The sequence below is a fragment of the Rattus rattus genome, chromosome 6 (genome assembly GCF_011064425.1).
Source record: "Rattus rattus isolate New Zealand chromosome 6, Rrattus_CSIRO_v1, whole genome shotgun sequence".
NCBI classification, from domain to species: Eukaryota; Metazoa; Chordata; class Mammalia; order Rodentia; family Muridae; genus Rattus; species Rattus rattus.
In genome coordinates, this window is record NC_046159.1 from 101231243 (window position 1) to 101253195 (window position 21953).

General features: G+C 38.6%; 1 protein-coding gene across 10 annotated transcripts in view; it reads right to left on the reverse strand.

The window, feature by feature from the left end:
* Positions 1–18729, reverse strand: part of LOC116903941 (putative RNA-binding protein Luc7-like 2) — a 57429-nt gene extending 38700 nt beyond the window's left edge. For 2 of the 10 annotated variants that reach the window (XM_032906727.1, XM_032906723.1), the window contains exons 1-2: positions 18268–18729; positions 39–133 (exon numbers count right to left, since the gene is read on the reverse strand). In XM_032906727.1, coding sequence (XP_032762618.1) covers positions 39–133; positions 18268–18328 — 156 coding nt within the window. In that variant the 5' untranslated portion in view covers positions 18329–18729. Of the gene's footprint in view, positions 1–38; positions 4687–4806; positions 5603–11440; positions 11645–15269; positions 15354–18267 lie in introns of those variants that run through there. The other 8 variants (XM_032906722.1, XM_032906728.1, XM_032906724.1 and 5 more) reach the window with 7 other exon arrangements.
* Between the last annotated feature and the right edge of the window lie 3224 nt (positions 18730–21953).

The following is a 21953-nucleotide window of genomic DNA, read 5'->3' on the forward strand; positions in this document are numbered from 1 at the left end:
CTGGCACACTAGTAACAAAACAATAAATAACCACGTACTGTTCCAGAAAGGACATCATGGGGGCAACAGTTGAGAAGGTGGCTCTTGCATACTCTATCATCGCTGAATTTGATTCGTTGACGAGTAGTATCTCCTGTAATATAGAAAAGTTAATAATATTCAAGGTTAGACAACTAGACAGTGCTTATTTTTGAAAGTCCTAGTTATTACTAGCTTTTGGTGTGTGACTATCTATATGCACACACTTATAAATCAACCCAGGAGGGATTAGTTCTTTATGTACCACCCTATAGAAAAACTATTTTAGACAACATGCAGTTGCAGTCTATGTACTGCAAATGTAATTCAAATAAATAGTCAAAGTGGGAAAGCAAAGCATTCTGTTAAATAAAAGTACTTCAGAAAAGCATAAGATTTTAGAGCAGGAATGGACTTTATAGGTTATCAAGTCCAACTCCCTTCACATTGCAGATCAGAAAAATGAGGCCCCAAGAGGTTAAGCAACTTGCAGAAGACCCACCAAGAGTTTCTACTGGTATACAATGGTCTCTTCTTGACAGTAAGCACTAATTTATTTTGTAATTATTTACATTAATTGAAAAACATAAAAGTAATCTTGCAAACATTGCATACACACTGCGAATCCCCACTGAACCCCAGACGCCATTTCTTCCACTACTTTGTTCCAGCTGAAGTGTCTCCCTTTTGCTGCTGGGAGGAGTTAGAGGGTAGAATAAGGTGTTTAAGAGCGTACAAACCTGGAAGAAGGACTTACACACCAGTCAAACAAAGGCACATTGCCTAAATGAAATGTTAACTTTAATACCGCCAAAGATTCCATACTTCCAAGTTTTATGTGGTCTGTAGTATATTGACAAACCAGGCAAAATAAAATACATTTTGTGCTCACACTAAAAAAAAAGAAAAAGAAAAAGAAAAAAGAAAAAGAAAAGAAAAGAGAAGAAAACAACCCACACAACTCCTAAGCAACAGAAGCAACCAGCCTGCTTATCTAATACAGCTCTTACTCATAAGTTTAAAGAAAAGGAAAGGTAACTAACTAGAGTAACAAAATACAAATGTTAGTTACAAATTTTTTGCTTAGAACTTCTGAATAAAAGAAAAACTCACAGGGTCGTTTCCTCTATGCAGAATGATATGCCCTAAAAAAATGTAGTTTAGCCTTAAATTGATATCACTGTTAAAGGAAAACCTACTGATGAATTACTGAAGCAAAAACGGCTGAAACAAACCAAAAGAGACTGTAAAAACTTCTGCAGTTCACATGATACCTAGAGCACTCCAAACATTTCAACTAGGAAGTAATTTTTAAGTTAAATTCTATATTTTCACACATGAATAACAAACAAATTCCAACTTTACCCCTTTCATGTGGTCTTACATTGTAGAGTTTAACTTAATTCAACTAAACACTGTGGGGTAAGATTTTGTTCAGATTGTTTTAACTTGATTAAGAAGATTTAAAGAACATTCTAATTTGCAACTAGGACACATACATTTTTAAGAAAGATAATATTGCTAAAATCATAGCTTCAGAGCAGTTCAACAATAGGTTTTCTGAGGCTAGTCTCTAGTAGGTTATTTGTGACACAATTTGGAATAATCCATTTAGTGTTCAAGCCTGCTACTATAATATAGGTTACTTTGATGGCCTTTTATTTCCTTTTAAACACAACTGCTTCTGTTCCACATTCATTAACACATCTGAAAAGTTAGTGATAACTCACGGCTCGGCGAATGCGGGGCCTTTCTGAAACTCCCTTGCAGATTGAAGTAGGCAGGCATAGATACATTGAACCTTTACAAATAAAACAAGGGGCCAGATTGTTCAGTTTGTATAGAATAGACTCTGCCAGCAATTTCAATACAGCACCTAGAAGTACATGTTGACTGTAAAGATTCTTGTATATAAAAACAAAAGTGAACAAAATCAGAGTGTTCGTTTTTTTTGTTTTGTCTGTGGAATTTTTGGGTTTTTGTTTTTTGTTTGTTTTTTTTGCTTTTGTTTTTGCTTTTGAACAATACTGACTTAACAAATATAAGCTCAAAGAAAATTATGAACGGAGATAACAAAGGTCCAAGACTGGAGCTCAAGTGGCCCTTAAGATGGTGAGAAATATTTCTTTAAAATATGTTTCAATGAAGACTCCATGAGTGCCTCAAGCTCATATCAGAACTACGTAAGCTCACACCAGAAAGCAAAAAGTACACAACGTTTTTTACTGTAGAAGACTTTTAAATGTAATTATGTTAAAAACTTTAAAAGTGATATATTTCTAGGGGGTAGGGAGTACTTACAAATCTCAGACTTATCCTGCTACAGATTATCTAAGCTTTTTGATAATGAAGCAGCAGTGTCAGTTCAATCAATTACAAAACATGGCTCATAGGTATAAGGATTATGTTTAAATGAGGTCTTAAAATAAAGCTAATATTTATAGAAGTTTTAATAATCAAACATCAATGCTTAAGAATCACTTTAAATATAATAAGGTATACATGCCCTGAAGATACTATCAGATAAAGCATGAAGAATTACAAATATATAATAGCCTTGGTGAGCTTTAAAATAATGAAGGAATCTATTTCTATAAATGCAAAAAAAAAAAAAAAAAAATCACCTAAACTACCTCACTGCAAATAAGTAGATATTCTATAAACATGTGATAACTATAGCAAAAATATCAAATATAGCTTTCAGCTATTAGCCATTATAAAAATCTTTCTAATGAAATAATAAAACTGGCAGTACAAGATAAAACAATGAGGTACTTGCAAGTGAATTCTGTCTATTGATACTTCAAGTTCTACTTAGGGAGACTTTATACTTAATATTTTAAAATAATTTGGTTATAAAATTACAAAATCATTCAGTGTTTGAATAAGTTTGGGTTTAGGACATAAGCAAAATTTAACCATACTTTGAAACAGAAATGCTTATAATTTTTATTTCCGCCACAATATCTGGCCCAAACCATGTTTTTCAAATAAAAAAACATAACAAAACAAACAAACAAACAAAAAAACAAGATAAATAGAACGGTTAAATGGAGACTGAAAAAAAAAAGGCTAGAAATAGGCAGGGACTATGAAAAAAATATCCTTATAATGTAGGATTTTATCAATTCAACGTGCTTTATATGAGTGTTTCCTGGTCTCTGAATCGTACAAAAAAATCTGAGTTAATTACCCTAATAAATTCTCCTATGTTTAAAAACTAATAATGGGGGGAAATTGCCCTGTCAATCAATGATAAATTATCTTAAATCATAGAATAAAATCTACTAGTGACTCTATCCTCTATGCTACAAAACGAAGTAACAAAACTTAAAAACAATATTCTGCTCCTAAGGAGACGCATATTCATTAGAAAAATAGAACATATAAATAACAATAATACAAAATAGTATAATCCAAGTGCCAAAGGGATATTTTGAACTACCAGCAAAAGGTTGGAGAAACTGGGAAAGGCTTCATGAAGTAAGTAGAAGCCAAACTCTGAACACTACACACAAGACTTAGAGGAAAGATGAGCATTCCATACCAGAAAAGTATCTTTGTCAAAATTTACAAAGGCTTGAAGGTCTGAGGAAACAGTAAGTAAACTATAGTCAGCTTTGGTACATGGCTGAGTACATCTGGAAATACACAAATTAGAGCCAAAGATACAATTTTTGGAGGGTGACATTTGGTGTCTTAAATTTTTTCTTCAATCCATATTTATTGTGTATAAATGAATTTATTCAGTCTTTAAGTGAGGCAGCAATTAGATCAAATTGAGTCAAAAACAAATTATCTTAATCTATAAAAGCAGGTCTCTCTGCCCTACGACCTCCACAAAAATTAAGCTTTATATATAATGACAATGACAAAGTTTTTGAGTAAGGAATTAGACCATCATTTACTTACTTATTAAATAATTTTTTAAAGATTTATTTAGCTTTGAGTGCTCTATCTACATATACACCTACATGAGAGTCACCATGTGGTTGCTAGGAACTGAACTCAGGACCTCTGGAAGAGTACACAGTGCTCTTACCTCTGAGTCATCTCTCTAGCCCACCATTTTTATGTTTGAGGCAGGGCCTCATGTAGCTCAAGCTGCCCTTGAACTCATCATAAAAAAATGACTATGATTCTGAAGTTCCTGCTCTACTCAAGTGCTGAGATTATACACAGGCCTGCACCACCAGGTCTAATGAGGAATCTGGCTTAGAATTTTGGGTGGCCACAAGTTTTTCATTTGAATAGAAGCACAAAAAGTTCTATTAATCATGTCCACCAAACAACTATCTTCAGAATTACAACTTCATTGCCTTCTTTTGTTCAATCCCTTCTTGGGTGTCAAAAATTCTAACAGTTGAGAACACTTGTGTAAAAAGCATACAAACCCCTGAAATGCATACTACATGACTCTAGTAACTGAACCTAAGGTGGCACTGAGACACCAGTTTCTCTCTGGGATATGGACTGGACTTCTCTAAAACCAGGATAGCACTCAATAGTGCTATCAAAAGTCCCTTCAATTTGCTGTGAAGGAAAAAGAACCCCATTGCAATACCCAATATGAAATGATGATCCTACTACCTAATATAAATTGTATTAGTAGCACATAAAACCTTGGCCTAAGTGGTATCTGACATTGTACACAGTGCATGCTTTTTTTCCCAAACCCGCCCTCTCCCCCTCAATATTTCCCACCCTCTCCCTCCCTTACAAACAATAAACCAAATCAACTTTCATAAATTTAGGTGCTATTTTAAGAACATCAAAATTTTACTTTACCCATTCTCTCCGATGCTCCCTGTATTTTTTTAAGCTGTGAGTGGATGACCATGCTATGTGATCAACAACTGTGAAGTTAGCAAAAGTGAACTGAGTTTAGTATTATAATTTCAAAAAACCTTAAAGTTTGTAATACTTGACATATTTAATGGTAGGCAGAATCCTATCTTACTATATATATCATCAGGCATTAATGGCAAGCAACTTATAAAAGCAGTCAATATTTCTTTGTACAGATTTAGCTCAGAGCTCGACTTCAGGAAAACAAAGAGTGAGCAGAAAATGCATCAACATACAAAGCAACAGATGTATCCTTGTCTATAAATGAAGGCAGAGGCGGGGACAGGGAAGCTCTCCCACATTTTCTAGTGGACAGACAAAATGTCCACCACCACCATCTGTAGATATTTCTAGGACATCTCAGTTGGGGGACACAGAAGGTCCCTTCCCTCTGAATAAGACCCACACCCCTGCAGTGACAGTAAAGCTAGAGCTGGAAAAGAACAGAACAGAAACCAGTAGCTTCTTCTTCACCTAACCTCTCTCTTGAATCCCCCAAATACAGAGGGAGCATTATTACCCTGCCTTCCAATATAAATTCCACTTCCACATAATTGTAGGAATTATGTAAAAACCTATGGACAGTTTCTAGTCTACTGAAGGGCAAGAGATAATTTAAGAAGTGCAAAATTAAACCTATGTTTTCACATGAGCCAAGGGGACAACTATACTAGAGTCAATCTGATCATTCTTACATAATCCTCCTTGCACCTTACCCGTCTCACCTATCTTTCTTTGTTTTTCAACATTCATCATATATATATATATATATGTGTGTGTGTATATATATGTGTGTGTGTGTGTGTGTGTATATATATATATATATATATATATATATATATATATATATATCTTTTTGGCAACTAGTTTTTGCTTGAGACAGAGAAGTTGGCTAAGTGCCTCAATCTGCAGCTCCTGATCCTTCTGCCTTGATCTCTCTAAATGCTGATATTATAGGTATATAGCTTATAATTACTTTTGCTTTTATGTGTATGAGTTTCGTCTGCATGCATGTAGTATGTATGTATGTATGTATGTATGTATGTATATCACACTTGTGCCTGGTGCTCTAGGTGAAAAGAGGGCAGAGAATGCCCTGGAACTGGAGTTACAGACAGTTGTGAGATGTCATGTGAGTGCTGGGAACTGAACTAGGGTCCTCTACAAGAACAGCAAATGCTCTTAACCACTGAGCCATCCTTCCAGCCATAATTACTTTATTTTTGGGTTTTTTTGGAGACAGTCTTATGTAGACCAGAATAGCCTAAAACTCATGCAGACAAGGATAATTCTGAACTTCTGCTCTTCCTGTTTTCACCTGCCAAATGTTGGAATTACAGGTATGTATCACCATGCCCAATTTTTGTAGTTACTTTTTAAAATACTTATTTTTTTCTTCATGCTACCTAAATAAGTGTATACAGTTTGACCTATTGTATATGTAAGCAATTTAAAGTGTATTTTATAAAATGATATTTTAATATAATCAAAGATGCTTTGAAACTACTTAATATAACTTAATATATTTTGTACTTCTGTAAGAAGTTTCTTTCTGAATGAATAAAGTCACACTGAATAGTAGTAGGAGCTTTCTCTCTCTTCAGGAAATGTAAACATAAGACTACTACGTAGTTTAGAAAAGGCTATTTCTTCATAGTCCTTTGGTTAATATAGTCCTATACTTTACTAATCACTAATAGCTTGTAGTATAAGTCCATACTAGTATAATCCTCTTGACAAGCTTAAAAAGAACAATGGTTATTATATGGAAAAAAAAAAAACTTACAAGGTAAATAAGGGGTTTGGGGAGATAGGGGTTAGAAACACAATTTAACTATGCAACCCTGGCTTACTCTCGAACTCATAATCCTCCTGCCTCACTTCTCCAGTATTGGAATTACAAGCATGTACCACCACACCTAGCTAGTAATGTCAGTGCTATTGGATATAATCAAATACTATTGATATTTTACAAACTTTTAAAATCTAAATCACTTATGTAACAAAATTATATTAAAAAAATTAAGCTGGGGTTGGGAATTTAGCTCAGTGGTAGAGCGCTTGCCTAGGAAGCGCAAGGCCCTGGGTTCGGTCCCCAGCTCCGAAAAAAAAGAACCAAAAAAAAAAAAAAAATTAAGCTGGAGAAAAGGCAACTGTAAGATGCTAACAGAATAGCAATGATGAAAATATAAAAACAGAAGCTACATCCCAAAGCTATGCTCCAACCTTGTCTTCTCTCATTACCCAAAGCAAAGGGTCTAGCAAAAATTTGTGCCATTTCATTTCTTGTGGACAACTACTTCAGGAGTTTTTTCATCAGCATACTTCTCAGACTTAAAGAGAGACATTACAAGAACCTAAAGTATTGCCTTAGAATTGGAAAAGTAAGTTAATACAAAACTAGGCAGGGTGCCTCATGCCTGCAGCCTCAGAATCTGGGAGACTAAGGCAGGACTGCCAGTAAGCTTGAAGCCAGTGGTACTACATAGTGAGTTCTAGACCAGACTGAAGAGAGCTATAGAATGAGACCTTGACTCAAAATATTTAATAAGGTTATGCAGAATTTAACATGCATGTCAAAAATTAGCCTGCTTACCTTTATTTTGACACAGAATTGCAGTTCAATTCTGATACAGTAACACTTGTACTCTGGTTATTTGGTGCCTTCTATCCAGAGTTTTTTTCTACATACAAAATTAGAAGCAATAGAAGCTATGGTTTTTTTTCCTCATTCTTTTAATTGTTTTTTTCTTTTGAGATGGGGTATCTCACTATGTAGACTAAGTTAGCTAAAACTTATGATTTTTCTGCCTCAGCTTCTCAACTGCTGGAATTACAGATGTGCAGCAAGCACCTCATCCACATTAAAGGCCATCTTAAGAAATAGGTGAAAAGAACCAAAGATGATACATTAGCTGATTATTCATTAAAAAGACTCCCAAAGAGGGGTGTGTGGTAGGGCTCACCCCTAATCCAAGCATTCCTGAGGCTGTTTCAAGCATAGTAAAACCCTGTCTCCTAAAACAAGCAAGTCCCCAACTGTTCAAAATAACTATAAACATCATCAAGGAAAACATCCCCAAACAAAAATCAACAAAGAAAAAAAGGAGAGTACTAAAAAACAAGTGAAACCTAAGGACAAGATAAAATGAAAAAGCACACATCAGGAAGGATATGTAAGCCTTAAAGCTACAAAACAGCACAGCAGAGAAACTGTAGTACTGAACACAGATCACATTCACTAGAGCTACCTCTGGGGACTCCGCCATTCACTTTAAAATATGAGCAAAATATACAAGGTACTACTTGTTCATTCATATAGGTGTTTTGTTTTCAAAATGAGATAACTATCAGTACTAAAAGAATGTGTCACTTACAGATGTTATTTTGTAAATATTTACACATTAGGTTTTTTTGTCTCTCTGGGATTATTGGTAGCTCATACCTGTGATCCAAGCACGCAGAAGGCAGAGGCAGGAGATGACCTAAAATCAAGACCAGCTTGGGTAAGACAGACAAGACAGACAAAGAAATGAAGCAAATACACACCAAATTTCTAAGAAAAATAAGAACTTGGGAAGTAGAGGCAGGCAGGTCTTTGGGAATGAGTCAAACAACATCTATATAGGGATTTCCAGGGCAGTCAGAACTACATAGAGAGACCCTATCTGAGGGGGGTGGGGGAGGATGAATGAATATGAATGAGAATTGGGGGATACCAAAAGTAGTTGAAATTCAACTGCTATCAATTAATTACACCCTAAAGTATGTCAACCAACAATCAATTAAAATACTACTGTGGGGGAATGGAAAGATAGCTCAACAGTTACAAGAACTTGGATGCTCCTACAGAGGACTTAGACTTGATTCTTGACATCTACATTAGGCTGGTCATCCACTGCCTGTGACTTCACTTCCATGGGCCTCTTTCTGCCTTCTTCTGGCACTATACTCATGGTGCACATTCAAACAAGTAGGCATACGTATACAAATAAACTTAAAAAAAAAAAAGACAAAACACCACTGTAGTCACTACTCCCTCTAATACTACAAATTAAATTGTGATACAACTTCCCATACTATTTAGAGTCTAAGATAAAACACCTCTTCCCTAGCAAATATATCCCTCTCTAGTCCATAAATCACAATCATGTTTCTCCTCAGGGTTTCTACTGCTGCATTCTCATTTCACATTGTCACTGTGTTTTTGACAACCTGAAGAACTAGTAGCTCTCATGAACCAAAACAATAAAGGAAAAATGAGAAACCAAGATAAACTAATTTCATTCTGCAGGTCTAGATGATCTCCCAAGAAATGACCAAGAACTCTCTATTTCACAAGTTTTGTTGTTTCTAGTTAGTCATTTCTATTCATAGGAATGGATACACACTGGACTGGCAAGTAACTTTACATCTTATAATGGAAACCTACAACAATATTTTTCCAAAACATGGAATTGACACAAGATGATTTGGGGTATCATTCAATTTCATGAACAAAATACTTACTACATTGTAAGAAACAGTAACTCAGGGAAGAAGTTTCTTCTTGGCAATATTATCTTTTTAATATTGACCTGACAAACTCTAACTTTAAGCATATGGAATTTTAAGTGACAAGGGTCTAAGCTGGGCATGGTGGTGTACCCCCTTGATTCCCAGCAATTGACAATCTCTGTAGAGGCTAGCCTGTCCTACATTTAGAGTTCCAGGCTAGCCAGGGTTATATTGTGACATCCTGTCTCGCCAAGAAAGAAAGAAAGAAAGAAAGAAAGAAAGAAAGAAAGAAAGAAAGAGAGAGAGAGAGAGAGAGAGAGAGAGAGAGAGAGAGAGGGAGGAAGAAAGAAAGAGAGAGGAAGAAAGAAAGAAAAGAAAGAAAGAAAGAAAGAAAGAAAGAAAGAAAGAAAGAAAGAAAGAAAAGTAAAGGAGTCTAGTTCTATTAGTTGTATCATTATAACATGTCCTATTTGTATTTATTTTTATGGCAGTACAAGTGTCTTTTTAAAATTAATTTAAGCACAAGCTGTAATGCCAACTCCTTGAAGAAGCAGGACCACAATTTCAAAGTCTGCCTAGAGCTACAGAGGATGATAAAGGCCAGCTTGGTATATATACTGAAACCTTATAAAATACCAAGTGCTGGAATATAGCACAGGTAGTACAGTGCTTGCCTAGTTTTGTAGAAGACCATGGGTCCAATACTCAGCAACACTCCACCAAAAACCTGTGTGCACACACACACAAAACATATTTAGAAAGTTAGTTGACAAAAAATATTAAGTATTTTTGGTAATGGTGGTGCATGCCTTTAATGCCCAGGACTCAGGAAGCAGAGAAAGGTGGATCTTTGGAGTTCAAGGCCAATTTGGTCTACAGCACAAATTTCAGGACAGCCCTGTCTGGAAAAATCAAAAAAAGTAATACTAGGAAACAAACAAACAAACAAGCAAAAGTAAGGGTAGGAAACATTTATCTACAACGGGGCTTCTTGAAATGTCAGTATGCATCGAAACTGAGAGCTAAGCAAGGTCCAAATGCTTTTAATGTCAGCACTCAGGACAGAAGAGCTGGCTCCCAGCTCCAGGACAGCCTAGTTTACTTAAGAAGGTCCAGTATCACTCAAAAAAACTAAAACAACATCTCAAGTAAACAAAGGCTCTTGCTCTCTTCTCCTCTTGCTCCTGTTCCTTTACCCTCTTCTCCCTCTCTTCAAGTACACATAACCTGTCTCTCCTAAAGGCCTCAACTCCTCTCCTCTCCTCCCCTCCCTCCCTCTTACCCCCACAACCTCCCTCCCCATGCCCTAAATAAACTCTACTCTATACTAAAAATAAAAATGTTTTAAAAAGGAAGGAAGACGCAAGGCCCTGGGTTCGGCCCCCAGCTCCGAGGGAAAAAAAAAGGAAGGAAGGAAGGAATCCACAGACTTTCTTAAACCTAATTGTTGGCATACATCTCAAGAATCAGCATTTAACTGAGTACAGGAATGCAACTGTTGCTAGTCTGGGACACACTGTGACACAGAACAGTAGCCAACATTTTCCTATTTGGGGGGTGTGAGGTTTAGAGTTTGAGACAATCTCATTCTATAGCCCAGCTGGTCTCAAACACTGAAACTCTCCTGCCTCAGCCACTCCCTAGGCAGAATTACAGCTAGAGACATTATATCTGGCCAAATGAGTGTTTATTCATAGAGTGTTTTATCCAGCATGCATGAAACCCTCAGTTTGATACCAAGTAAACATCAGATTAGATGAGATAGCCCATCCTATAATTCTAGCATTCTCGAGACAAGAAGATCAGAAGTTGAAGGTCATCCTGGGATATTTCTAAAAATAAATTTATAAAAGCTACTAAACCTTTATTTGAAACATCTTCAAGCACTAACTGCAAAGGGCATAATATATAGACAGCAGAACAGAATACAACACAAAAGCTGGTACGGTATGTATCTTCCATAAATATCCACCTTGCCTAACTGAAAAGCAAAGCTTTGGATAGTTTAACTCTTAAAATATAAAACTGAGGCCTACAGAAATCTGAGGTCTCAAGAAAATAAAAACAAACAATTTACCATATTCTTGAGACAGGATAAAAGAGTCAGCAAGGGCAGCTGGTTAAATTCTTTTCACGTTGAGTCAAATAGGTCAAACATCAGTTGTACATGGTTCACAACTAAATTAAAACATATGGGTCAATAAAGTGTTTTCTACAAAAAAAATAAGTTCTTTCTCTGGCCAATGTTAAGAAACAAGATATGACATTCAATTGAAATTACTTTCTGATGCCTTTGACTTGTTAAGTTATTCAGCTAAAACAAAAACATGATGTAAACTTTATATATGAATACACTGTAGCTGTCTTCAGACACACCAGAAGAGGGCATCCGGATCCAATAACAGATGTTCGTGAGCCACCATGCAGTTGTTGGGAATTAAACTCAGGTCCTCTGGAAGAGCAGACAGTGCTCTTAACCACTGAGCCATCTCTACAGCCTCATAAATTTTAATTCTTTAAAAACTACTTTCCTCTATGTCCTCAATAAGCCTACAAAATTGATAAATCTATTTTATATTTTAGTCTTGCCTTTCCATTTCTACCTAAGCAGCTGCTAGTAAATGATCATTTAAACCCAAAAGAACAGGAGTAGAACAATAGTGCATGCCTATTGTCCCAGCAACTTGGGAAGCTAAGGTTAGGAATTGCTTGAGTCAGGAGTTCCAAGACAAGCATAAAACAAACAGCTGGAGCAATTAACTTCATTGCTAAAATGCTTTGCTTGTACCCAAGTTTGAGCCCTAGGACCCATGTGGAAAAAAAAGTTATTCACAGTGGTACACACTTGTAATGCTAGCCTGCATAGACAGACACAGATCCCAGGTCACTGGTGAGTGGGACAATACCAGAAACTGTTCATTTACCTCTAACATATACATACCTGCATGCATAGACCCACACTCATACATACCCAAAAAGGAACAGATTGGTTTTTCTCTAGGTGCTAAAGCTGTTAAGATTATTCTCAGAAACTTACCCTGTTTCACTCCCTCATTTTTTTTCCAATAAGATGATCCAACTTCTTTCGTCTTCTTAGTATACAATTTCTTCAAAGACTGATTAGGGTGGATAGTCCTGTTTAAATTTCCTCAAAAGTAGCAGCTCTGAACTGCCTCACAAATCTTTTTTTTTTCCTTTGAAACCTATGCTGACCTCAAAACTCATCATCTTCCTGCTTCAGCCTCCCAAATGGTAGAATGCTAGGATTACAAAAGTAATCCTTCCATGTTTGCAATTTCATTTTTTGTTTGAGACAGGCTCTTAACTCTGTAGCCTAGTCTGGAATTCTAGATACTCCTGCTTAAGTCTCTCAATGGGATTACAAGTGTGGGTCACCATGCCCAGCTGGAAGCTCATTAAGAAGCAACTATCTCATTTTTTCTAGTCTTACCACACTCACCAACCTTCGTTTAGTAGTTAAGCCATCTGCCTATGTAAGTACTCAGCCCACTGCTCATCTGAACCCTAAGCAACTTTAAGTCTCACTGTAAGAAGCACGGTACTGAACCTGATTCAATGAACCTGAGCATGACCCTAAGATCTACTTGCTTTTGAAGTCCCTATTCTGAACACATTTTATCTTTAGCTGACATCCTACTTTAACTAAAAACATACTTGCCACTTACAGTGCTTATACATACACAAAAAATAATTTGTCTTCTGTTTCTTTCTTTCTTTTTTTTACCTGAAATAGTCTAAAAAACATAGGCTTACTTGAGGAATGCTAAACAACTGCAGAAATTCCAAGATAACAGGGTTGTATGAGGTGAGATTTTTATTGTTTTCTGGGCTGCTCTGTAGATAGAAATATTATTTAGAATTCAAATACAAAATGAGGGGGAAACTTTAACTGGTTCACTATTCAAGTGCTAACAAGAGTTTTTCCAATGTTTTGGAGATGCCTGAACACTGACAAAAATCAAATGGTTACAGACACACATGAAAACTATTTGGCCTTATATGTACATGCTCTAGACTAAGAAATATCTCATTATAATATTTTTTAAAATGTATGCTTGTACATTAAAGGCTATACATACCTCTTTTGCTTAAAATGAAATGAGCCAAGTATAATAAAAGAATTGCTTACAACTAACCAAAGGTATAATTCATTAAGATAAGAAGAAAATTAAGTGAGTATGTGTGCTGATGGCAAGTGAAGAAACACAAGTTACAATAAAGGTGATTTTACAATGAAGATAGACCCACAGGGGGGAAAAAACACTACTTGAAATCTTTGATTCAATAATTTTGTAGTAGTGTCCTAACCAGATGTAGATGTATCAGTTATGTATTTCTAAACTTGTATTAGGAATGGGTAAATTACTTTCTGAACTGTATTTTCCAAGGTTATTACCTAAAATGACTATTCTTTCAATCTTTTGTTATCATACACTACATAACTGGTTAGCAGTTAAGATTAGCATCCTGTATTATTAACTGAGGAAGTATCCTATAGCTAAGTAATATTACTATTCCAAATAGCTAAAATTATCTAAAAATTTTTATGTATGTTTTTGGTGTTTTGTTGATTTGGCTTTTGATACGGTGTCTCATGCTGCCAAGGGTAGCCTCAAATTAACTATGTAGCTGTGTGTGGGACACTCCTGATGCTCTTTGTCTCCACAGCCAAATGCTAGGTAGGATCAGAGGAGAGCCCCACACACAAGAATAATGATCTATACTATTCCAGGAACATTGGCCGACATTCCTAATAGGATATAGAGCCATTAGGGTGCCTTTTGTCACTCTGAGAAGTTAGGAGGAAGGGTTGTGGTACTAAAGATTGGATTTTTCAGGTCATTGCACATGCTACAAAAGCACTCCACCACTAAGATACATCCCCAGCTGTAGGTAACTTGTCTGCTCAAAGTTACCTACCAACATGGATGATACCATACAATTTTATTTCTATGATCTACACTCTGGGTCTACGGGTTGGTTTCCAAGGCACAGTTGAAGATACACTATCATTCCTGGTTCATTTTAACCATTCAGAAGTGGTTTGTGCTCCCATAAAAACAATTTTTAAAAGCATGGTACCCTTAGAACAACCTTCTAAACTTCAAACTTTAAGATGTAATCTAGGTCCAGGTCCTAGGCCTAAGGGTATATAGTTTAGTGGTTCAGAGCTCCCCTAGCATATGCAAAGCCTGGAGCTTGATCCCTATCACTCCAGAGGTGCTAGTGTTCCAACCCACGTCAATTTTGTTTAATTTACACTAGTTGTGCATTCCTAAATCTTTCTGGAATCACAGCCAGATATTCATAACTAAACTATGTGCTCACAAAGATGATTTACACCAAGGGATATTCTTACAATTAATCCAATCTAGTCAAAACGACCATGGTCCATCTGAGGGCACTAGAGTGCTTTCTCTCAACTGTCACAAAGACAATTCTCAAAATGTTTCTTAAAATTTCCTATATTATCTGTTACAATCTAGAATATGCTCAGGGAAAACAAATTAATTACCCCTCTCTTTTCTAAGACAAAAAAAAACTTTTTTAATGTAATTAATTTTAAACTTGAGATTAAAATACTAGTAATGGGTGATTTTTTTCAAAGAAAAATTATATTTATTCAACATTTTTAGTGTAACAGAAAACTATTTGGATTCTCATATGACAAATTATAAGATTTAATTTGAGGCAAAAAGGTTATGTGACTTACCCAAGCTTCTAATTAGAAACCAGGTCTCCTGAGTCTCAGCCCAGTGTTCTTTTCCTTAACTTACGTCTTATTAGAAAATTCCAAATATAGACAGACCCCCAGTTACATGGGATTGAGTTACACTGATTCACATATACAAACTTTATATAGTGTGACCAATGTTTCAACTCACGCGGTACCCTGCTTCCATTTATGCAGTATGCCAGGCATCGGCACGATTTTCAGTGGCACACAGGCGGTTGCCACCACCAGGGCCCTAGGCAAAATTGCAAAGAAGGCAAAGTTTGTCTTTGGCCCTCCCATCTTCCTTAAGCATCTCTCCCACCTGATCACCCTCCCAATGCCCAACCTCCCAATGCCACCAAGTTGCTCTTCTCACTGTCCCAAGCCCTTCCACACATCATGGACTGTCCTTTCTTGAAGTGCCCGGTAATCCAAGTTATCTATTTTACTACCTCCATAATTCCTATTCCTAAGGTTTCTAGTGAGGTTTAAGTCACTTAAATGATTAGCTGATTTAAGTAACGGATGATACACTTAACCAACAGACTTAAATCTCCAAGTAATTTAAAAAAGAATTAAAAACTTTTATTTTAGAAAAGTGAGGGTGGGGAATATTTGGAAAGGGGGAGCAACATCTTCCCAGAACCCCAGAATTTCTTTATTGTTTCAGATTCCTTCACAAATACAATACTGTTAAGGGGGCAACTGCCACTTAAGGCACCACTACCCAAAATAGTCTGGGCTCCTTTTATAGTTAAGTCTGCAGGGTCAAACAATAACCAAAGCTCCTTTAAATACCCACGCTTACCTACCTTTTCCATCTCTCTCCCACTTTCTGGGTCCCCAATTCCACCTCTTAAACAACAACATTTTTGGTAAACTGTCCCATGTGTGTGACACAAGGTTTGCCACTATGTGGTTCAAATTAGATAGTGCTTCTCAGTGATATACCTATGTTCTCCTATCCTTGGATAATTTTGTTTACTGTATACCAAAAAAGAAAAGTAATTCTGCTTTTATTTCAAGGTCCTGAATTACAAATTCATTAAATATCTAAAAAGAAGGAAACATACTATGTTATTTTACATATATGAAGGAACTAATTGGAACCTTAAAAAAAGGCTTTTTGTTTTATTGAACTAGGGGTCTCACTGCACAACACCCAGCTAACATTCATCACTTTTGTCCACTTTTCCATAAAAGTAATTGTTCTTTATTATTTTTGCTTGAGGGCAGGGTCTTGCCTTAACTCAGGCTAGCCTGGAACTATAAAGCCTAGGGTAGCCTTGAACTCACTGAAATTCTCCTACCTCAGCATTCTACCAAGGCAGAATTGATGTTTCTTCTAAATCAATACAACACTGAAATCAAATCACTTCCACTAAATACTATTGTTTTACTCATAAATATAAGTTCATTTTTAAGTTCAACTGAAGGATTAAAAAAAATTCAGGGACAGAGATAGGAATATAAAGTTAAATAATTAAAAATTTAAGAATCCAGTTCCTGTTGATACCACATAGAGAATTTTATAAATATACTACATATTTAACAGTTCAGTTTTGTAATACTAGAGGGGGCTGCTATCAGAAAATTGTCAGGTCATAATTACCTTGATCCAACTAACCTCCAAGTAATATATAAGGAAATCCTCCTATCTATGCAGAAGATACCAATAATGGTATCAATCCAAATTAAAAGGACTACATAAAGTAAGCCTTAAAAATTTCTAAAATGTTATTACAAAGATTGAACTGTTAGGTTCCCGTATGAAGCCCCTTCTAAATATTCTCACTTATAATGGCAAAGGAAGAAAGTTAAGCCGTGGTGCAATTATAAACATTCTTACCCAAACATGAAAGGTTAGGTTATTCCAGTGGTGTTTTTAATTAGTTAACTTTCAAGGGATTACTTACTACACACAAATATTACTTTCTTTCCATTTTTTTTACCCTCTTCTCTACACAATAAATCTGTTATCCACCCGTATTTGGCTCAATGTTCTATTAGGAAAAGTTCCCGGTGAGTTTTTTATTAGACCTTAACCGTACCCTGAAAGCTGTTTAAAGTATTGCTAAAGAGTTGAGATAGGTATAATCTCCCGTATTTTTCCGCAAAGAAATCAATAAAATTCAACAGGATTTACAGTTAAGCTAAATTTACGCATGTCTTTTCTTGTAAGCCAAACTTGTCAAAAAAAAAAGGATTTAAATCGCTAAGAAACTTGCCTAAACGAGTTTTACAAGTCAGGATTTGGTCTTGGTCTTGTTTTTTAAGAAAGTGCTGAACTTTAATTTGAAAGTACACTTTTAATTATCCGAAAAGCAACATTTCATCATTTTAAAAAACAAAGGATAACCCAACACACAAATAACTTCCTATATGGATTCTAATCTAACTGCACTTTTAAAAGCCCTTTCTTTTCTTCAATTCTAATTCAGTGGGCATCAAATATCCAAAATGATTCTGGCAGATGTAAAATTTGCCAATACTTACTGAAGAAAGTCTTTATTAGTGGCCTAACAAAATGGAAGTCTCTCGGTGGAAAAAAAAAATGTGCCTAAACACTTCTACAAAATGGGGCCAAACACACCCACTTTAAGAAACCATGGTTTGGGTCAGATTTTCCACACACACGAAAAAAAAGTTGATTCTGTAGGGCTCGATGAAGCGTCCCTGGAACTGGGGGTTAGTAGTGAAGGTTTCGTTAAGACCAGGGAGGGAGGGGGTGTTTTTCTCCAAACTCTAAAGACGGCGGCGAGGGGTGATCCGAAAGCCCAGGGCAAAGGAGCTAGAGCTGGGGGTGGAGACCTTAGCGCTCTGCCGGTCCCTAGTCAGTAGTCATAACTGACCGCCCCACTACGCAAAACAGACTTGGGCTCTGCCAGCCCCGCCAAGTCAACAGCAAAAAGCACAAACTCTCCTTTCTGCGCCCAGGCCCCGCCTCGCCCCATTGGCAGGAGTTCCCGCCAATCCGCGCGGTCACCGCCCCCAAGCCCGCCTGCCAAGCCCTGATTGGGCTAGAAGAAAGACAGGGGACCTCGCGCTACCAATCTGGGAGCCCCTTACTCGGCCGCACGCGCGCACCTATGTGCTCCCTTAGAGGCCTTCCCCCCCTCTCCGGCAGCGGCCCCTCCCCCACCCCCAGGGCTCTGGCAGCGACTTACCGTCCCGAGAGGTGCCCATTAACTGGTCCAGCATAGCGCGCATCTGGGCCTGCGCCGACATGGCGGCGGCGTAGCGGGCGGGCGGGCCGACAGGCAGGCAGACAGGCGGGCGGGGGTGGGCACCGGCCGGGCCCTGGCGGGCGGGGGACGAGGGGAAGGGGTGGGGGAGGTGCGGCGCTGTCTCGGTGGCCGCTGCGGCCTCGAGGCCTGCAAGTGGGGAGTCGGAGGGGTCGTGGAGAGTCCGGGCTGCGCTCCTCACGGCGGCGTGGACGTGGAAGATGGCAACCACCTCGAGAGAGAGCTCTCGTGCCCTCACTCTCCGTCCGGTTCCTGAGACAAACGCGACACAGACTAAGCCGACTCTCGCCTCCTCCCGACAGCGACACCCGCCAGAAGCCGTCAAACCCCCCCTAGTGAGCTCTGACGCCGCTCGCCACCGCCGCCACCGCGACGGGAGCGCGCACGCTGCTCGCGCCTAGTCGTTTCCCCTGGGGGTCCGGCCAATCGCTAGGCAGCTCGCTTCGCCCCGCCCTGCCCCTCCCGCTAAGGGTCCCACCCTAACGGCTGCAGAGCGCGTTCACGCCTGCTTGCCCCGCCCCTCTCGGAGGCGAAGTCTCGCGAGAATGTTGCTCGTTTAGCCGACTCTGGAGCCTGTTCGGCCCCAGGCGTTTTTTGCTTGCCGCTCCCGCAGCCCGGTCCCAAATTAGCAAGTGCCAAGCTTAGAACTAGTCGGAGTAAGTAGTTCGACGGAAGTTCCCAAGGTTAGTGCGTTCCTGACGGAGGCTGGCGGAATCGCAAGCCCGAGCCGCTGACACCTAACCTTATCCTCAAGCCACTGCCCCTCATCAGTGCCCGAGCTGGTACATGTCAGGTTCAGGAAAAGGAAAAAACATCAACGAACTCAACACAGTGGAAATTAGGCATCCCGACTCTTTTGCTACCTTTAGGACAGCTGGAAGCTGCTAGTCTGGATTTGAATCTGGGCAAGTGAGAGCTTGGGACAGGCCATGATGCAGAGCAGTGTTTCCGCGACGGGCCTGGGAAGGAGGACAGCCGCCTGGGTTCTCGGCTAACTGTCGCCCAGCACTCCCACGCCTTGCTAACTGCGACCTTCCATCCATAGTTGATTTCTTCACCTCAAAGCTAGTGTGGGTGACCGAATAAACGGCCTCGTGAGGCCAGAGGAGCCAAGGGGAAATACCTAGGCCACCGCTGCTTACTGGTTTTTTGAAAAAGAGCTGGTGCGCAAAAAGAAACTGGCGATTCTTTTAAGCTAATACGTCGCTACTTTCTAGATAATAGGAGGGAAATTATGGATATTTTGTTGCCGTTTCATTATAATTGCACACGCTTTGAATTAAAATTCCTTAACTAGTGCCAAGTCCATAATAGTAAAATAATGTGAAAGGACAATCACAGTTCCCAAGATTAGTACTCCATATTGAGCCAATGCAAATTGTAGTCATGTTATCGTCAACAAGTAGCAAAAAAAAAAAAAACTGTTTTTGAGGCAAGGTGTTACTGTTATGAGGAAAATAGTCTTAAAAAGTGAGGATGCTGAAGACTCAGCATAGGTTAGGGACAGACATTTTTCAGTCTGCAAAAGCTAAGCATTACCCTGACACAAAAGGCAAAACAATTGAGCTGCCAACTTAGCATAAAACAGTTTAGCTGTTGTTTGGAGTTTTGTTTTTCAAATTGCCTAATTGCATGTCTCTCCACTTTTTATCTCTTCCCAAATTCTAATATTGCCCCCCTCTCCAATTTCCTCACCCTTTTGCTTGGAGCCCAAGGTTCTCTCTTCCACTTGTGAGCCCAGCTGGCCTGTAGAATTTCAACACTGTGATCAACTGCAAGGGCCTTAACAGGCAGCCAGCTCCCAAGTAGGGACTATGGGGCCTAGTGTCTCCTGTTTATCCGAGATCTGTAACCAGGTTTATCTAATGCAGCTCATGCTGACAATGGACAAATGATTTATTCCTTCAACTCTGTAGCTCAAACTGCCCTGAAACTTGTCATCCTACCTCAGCCACTCTAGGTGTAGGTATGTGCCACAATGTCTGGGTTAAAAACTAAATTGTAAACAATCCCAAACGACTACTTGCAGACATCCTTTGGCAATTGTACAGAGGAACTGGAGAGAGCCTGAGAAGTGAAAAGCACTGGCTCCTGAAGACCTAGGCTCTTCCGTTCCCATTATCCTTACGGCAGCTCACACCCTCCAACCCCAGCGTCAGAACTGGTATTTTCTTCTGGCCTTTAAGGACACCAAGCACACATATGTACATACATTGAGGTAAAACAATCAAATACATAAAAATGTTTTTTAAAAAGGAGACTGATGTAAATAGAAAACTGCAAACTATGTTCTAGACAGACGCATTATTATAGCTACAGTATTATCCTGAGAAACACATTCTTAGAAAGGTACACTAAAATGCTGAGTATTCTGTTGAAGTGTTTGTGATTTCTGTTTGAGACAGGTCCTCACCATGTAACTGACTGGATTAGAACTGACTATGTAAACCAAACTGGCCTGTATGTAACTCAGAGATTGTTTCCAAACGGAAACAAAAGGGAAAGGATATAGGTCAGTGGCAGAGCACTTGTTTGGTGCTGGTAAGACCCTGGGTTCAATCCCCAGTACCACAAGGAAGAGGGGAAAAACAAAACTTTCCTTACAAAACAGATTAGCCTAATTGTGTATTCTTCATGGCTGCATTGGTTTCTTTCCCTGTCACACAATTATAGAAGATAAGCATCTGGTCCTTACCAAATGTTTCTATTTGTAATTCAAACACTCAATACCGAGAAAATCAATGTGAGTAATAATTCAATGCTTTAGAGCAGAAATCCCCTCCCTCAGTCTTGTAACTTCTGCTTTGTGACCAGGCCTTTTGGTTTGTAGGGCTTAATCTAACCAGAAGACAGAAACATTTATTTTTGTGTAACAGCGGGAGTGTAGGGACCAGAGGACAGCTTTCAGAGGCGATACTCTACTACAATGTTAATCCCAGGAGCAAACGCAAGGTTGTCAGGCTTGGCCTTGGTGGCAAGGGTCTTTACCTATCGAGCCATCTTCCTACCCCAAATCCAGGGATTTAGCATACTAAACATGCCTTCTGTTACTGCGCTGCATCCAACTTCTGATATTCTATTTCAGAGCACGTTTCATACAATCAGGTTCATATATTAACTTTCCTCTTCATTCTGATACCTCTGCCTTCCATTTGGGAACATTTCTTTTTGTTCAAGGTTTTCTTTGAATAAGATTCAGGAAACTGCAGCCCAAAAACTGAATCCACACCACTGCCTCCTTGATTGTTTTAGGGTGAGCAGTGTTGTTCTTTTGGTTTTGTTCATTGGCTGGTTAGCTTGAAATAGGATCTCATTATGTAACCCTGGCTGGTCTGGAACTATGTAGACTAGGCCCTCAAACTCCTAGAGATCCACCTGCCTCTGCCTTTTGTACCCCACCACTGACCAGCAGAAATACCCTCCCAGAATTCTAGTGAAAATAAAAAGGCATTGATATCTGAAGTCTGTGGAAGAAATACATAGTAAGAGTCAAACTGAAGCTAAAATAAGTAAGCCAGATAGGGCGGCTCGAGCCTGGATCCCAGTAATGAAGAGGCTGAGGAAGGAGGATGGATATAACCAGTACTCAAAAACCTTTTTGAGTGGTT